The following is a 3,901-nucleotide window of genomic DNA, read 5'->3' on the forward strand; positions in this document are numbered from 1 at the left end:
ATGACCCCGTCTACTTTGCCTCTGGCCTCTGGTTAGCAGCTACACCCATTTTCAAAAGGCCAGAGGTAGTGAGGCATTTGGTATTTCGCCCAAGTCTTGCATTTGCTTGTCGACATGGGTTAAGGGTGCAGAAAAGTTTCGGTTTAGCAGGGCAGCAAGGTCCTGGGGAGAAAGGCGGCGTCAAGCTACATTAACAATATCATCAGAGGAATGAAATGAAAAAGACTGCCCTGGTGCTCTGATCCTGCAGAGGCCACGCGGCTTTTAGGGCAGCGATCGGTCCTCCATTCCGAAACGCACTCTTTCAAGCATTCTAGCACGGCCCAAGCAGCGCCCACCCAGCCGCGGGTCCAAAACCTGGGACTGATGCAGGGGAGCGGCCAAAGCCCCTTAACTGCGCAGGACTCGGAGCCTCTGCGCTCCCGCCCGCGCGCCCTCTGCCCGCGCCGCAGGCCACGCCCGTGACGTCACAGAAGGGGGCGTGGCGAGGAGGGGCGGGGCGAGCCCGCTCGGTTAACCGGGATGCCGCGACGAGCCGCGCATTCCAGCGGGGACACGTGACACTGCCGCGCAGCCTGAGGTAAACAACCGCGGCCCCGCCTCCCGGCCCCTCCACGCGCCCTGCTCAGCTCCTCGCCCGCGGGACGCGCTCCAGCGGGGCAGGCGGCTTCCTCCGAGTGTCCCCAGCGGCCGCCGCGGGCCGGAGCAGCGGCAGCGGGCGCGGCGCCCCGGGTCTACGGGCCGGGCGCGCCGGCCGGGATCGAGCGCGCGTCCCCTCCCCGCCCCCACCGCGCGCTGTGGCGCAGCAGGAATTTGGCGGGGACCTGGGCGCTATTTGTGGCTCCTGACGCTCGGGCGGCCCTTCGCTCATTTCTATTCCCGGGGCACTGGGTCACCGCGCGCGGCCGCCCCCCTCCCCCGGGCCCGGAGGGTGTGTCCCCTCACCGGGGCTCCGCGGGCCTATAAGGGGCCGAGCGGCGGGCAGGGACATGCAGCTCTACAGCAGCGTCTACACCCACTACCCAGCCGGGGGCCCGGGTCCCACGGCCGCAGCCCCCGCTCCGCCTGCCGCCGCCGCCGCCGCCCCCGCGCCATTCACGGTCTCTCTGCAGCCGCCGGGACCTGCCAGCGGCGCGCCGGAGCCCGAGACCGGTGAGTGCCAGCCGGCCGCGGCCGCCGAGCCCCGCGAAGCCGCCGCCGCCCCCGCCGCCAAGATGCCCGCCTTCTCCTCCTGCTTCGAGGTGGTGTCCGGGGCCGCCGCCCCCGCCTCGGCCGCCGCCGCCGGACCGTCCGGCGGGTCCTGCAAGCCGCCGCTGCCGCCGCATTACACGTCCACCGCGCAGATCACCGTGCGGGCCTTGGGCGCCGACCGGCTCCTGCTGCGCGGCCCCGAGCCCGGCGCCTCGGTGCCCGCCGCCCCGGCCTGCCGCTGCCTCCTGCTGCCCCCGTTGCCAGGCGCTCCCGTCCCGCAGGGGCGGGGCTCCATGGCCTGGCCCCTGGAGGAGCTGCTGAGGCCAGACGGCGCCGAGTCTGCGGGCCTGGACGCGGCCCGCGAGGGTCCCGACAGAAACTTCCGACTGAGCGAGCACCGCCAGGCCCTGGCCGCCGCCAAGCACCGAGGCCCCGCGCCGCCCCCGGGGAGCCTGGAGCCCGGCCCCGGCCGCGGCCCGTGGGCCGAGGAACGCCCGGCGGAGAGGAGCTTCCGGGGCTGGGACCGGGCCGGAGACCGTAGCGAGCCTCCCGGCGCCGAAGAGCCGCGGCGGCCCGACTCGGAGGCCGAGGCGCCCCCGGCTCGGAGCGGCGAGGCAGCCCAGGGCGGCGCGGCGGAGGCAGTGGTCGTTTCCACGTCGGATCCACCGGACGAGGAACTGGCCCTGTACCTGGTGGAGGTGGAGAGGCAGGACAAGTACCTGCGACAGAGGAACCAGTATCGATTTCACATCATTCCCGACGGCAACTGTCTCTACCGAGCAGTCAGCAAGGCGGTGTACGGAGACCAGAGCCTGCACTGGGAGCTGAGGGAGGAGACGGTGCACTACATCGCCGACCACCTCGACCAGTTTAGCCCCCTGATTGAGGGCGACGTCGGGGAGTTTATCATCGCTGCTGCTCAAGACGGGGTGTGGGCCGGGTACCCCGAACTGCTGGCCATGGGTCAGATGCTGAACGTGAATATACACCTAACTACTGGAGGGAGGTTGGAGAGCCCCACGGTGTCTACCATGATTCACTATTTGGGCCCAGAGGATTCCCTAAGGCCTAGCATTTGGCTCAGTTGGCTCAGCAACGGACATTATGATGCAGTGTTAGATCACTCCTATCCTAATCCGGAGTATGACAATTGGTGCAGGCAGACTCAAGTGCAGAGAAAACGCGACGAAGAACTTGCCAAGTCCATGGCCATATCCCTATCCAAAATGTATATTGAACAAAATGCATGCTCTTGAAGTGTCTGAGAAACCTCCGCCCTGGGAAAATGGCAAACCTTATTTGTGTTTGGAGAATTATATGAACTCTAACAGGGTAATAGCACTTTCAAACTCTCTAGTAGATTTACTTTAGGTGTAATGCCTTAATCGTTTTTTTGAATGTTTTCTCCTCAGAGCTGAAGGTTGCTGGGCACCTAAATGATGTTTTATGATAACTTTGGGTGATCCTACTGCTATTTGTGAGTTGCTGTATAAAGTTGGCACGACTTAATTGGTAAGCTGGTTTCTCACAATGTAAATTTGTTCATTCCTGATAATCTATTTTCTATAAAAACGTATTTTTGCACAACGTTTTTAAAAACTGGTGTACCATCATCTATGATGTGTTTTGTCTAGACAAACAGCTTTCCAGCATAAATCGAGAGAAGTGCTTTATTTGAAGTTTATTATTTTGAAGAGTTGTGATTTAATATTTTCTGTTGTTGAATTTGAATTTTACAATACTTAGACAATTATTTCAAATGGATGTTGATGCATACATATTGCCAGATGATGGCCCATTCCATTTTGATGAAACAGATGTGTTGTTTTGAAAATCATTATTTTTCTAGAAATGGCCAACCTTTAAAGAAATACTTGAGGTTGTGGGAAGAATTTTTTTTTCCTTTAAGGGCTAGTACCAGCTCTTACTTGAATGCAAGCCTGATGTTTGCTGATGGCAGAGTGATTATTCTGTACTCTGGTTGATGTTTAGACTGTCTGGTGCTCTCTGTTATTTTTATTTATATTTGTCGTTTTGTTGAAAAGGAATCTTAACATGATGGAAGACTTGGTGACAAGATAAGCCTCCTGCTTTATATATAGTTTCTTGGATTCAATGGAGAGATTCAAAAATGAATGGCATAAATGCCTCCAGCCAACCTTTGCAGTTACTTTATAGCGGGAGAATACTGTTTTAATAGTCTGTTCCTTTAAAATTCTTTCCAAAGGCAAAATAGGACTGCCTGTATTATGTACAAATAAAAATATCTGTATACAGAGCTTGTATGGTTTGCTGGGTCAAACAGTGTTTCCAACCTAAAACCTCTCTCATTTCCACTTTTAACTACTTTAGTTCTATTTATTAAGTAATGCAGTTTGTACTTTTTTATTTTGTAACATTTTGTGATTTTTTTTGTACAATACTGTGTTTGTACAATAGAGCAGTTCTCAGCTGGTGGAATGAGTGAATAAAATGCATAATTTTACTTTTACAGTGTCTTTGGCTAAAGTGATTTTTTAAATGACAAAGTGACATCTGTAGTAACTTTTCTTACATATATACAGTTTTTCTTTTCATGTGTAAAGATGTCAGAATTATGAGAGGTTTCTTAAGTTTTCACATGAACAGGGTAGGATAATCAGTAATTTCAAAGGATAAGTCTTAATGAAATGTAATTTAAAAGTGGAATAACTCAGGAAATTGTTCTCAC

The 3,901-nt window shown here is 55.3% G+C and overlaps 1 protein-coding gene across 1 annotated transcript; it reads left to right on the forward strand.

Moving 5' to 3' along the window:
- The first annotated feature begins 500 nt into the window (after positions 1-500).
- On the forward strand, positions 501-3,682 carry OTUD1 (OTU deubiquitinase 1). The gene has a single exon (XM_064479393.1). The coding sequence runs from the start codon at positions 990-992 to the stop codon at positions 2,445-2,447; it is 1,458 nt and encodes a 485-aa protein (XP_064335463.1). The 5' UTR covers positions 501-989; the 3' UTR covers positions 2,448-3,682.
- The last annotated feature ends 219 nt before the right edge of the window (positions 3,683-3,901 follow it).

The sequence above is a fragment of the Camelus dromedarius genome, chromosome 26, assembly GCF_036321535.1.
Source record: "Camelus dromedarius isolate mCamDro1 chromosome 26, mCamDro1.pat, whole genome shotgun sequence".
NCBI lineage: Eukaryota > Metazoa > Chordata > Mammalia > Artiodactyla > Camelidae > Camelus > Camelus dromedarius.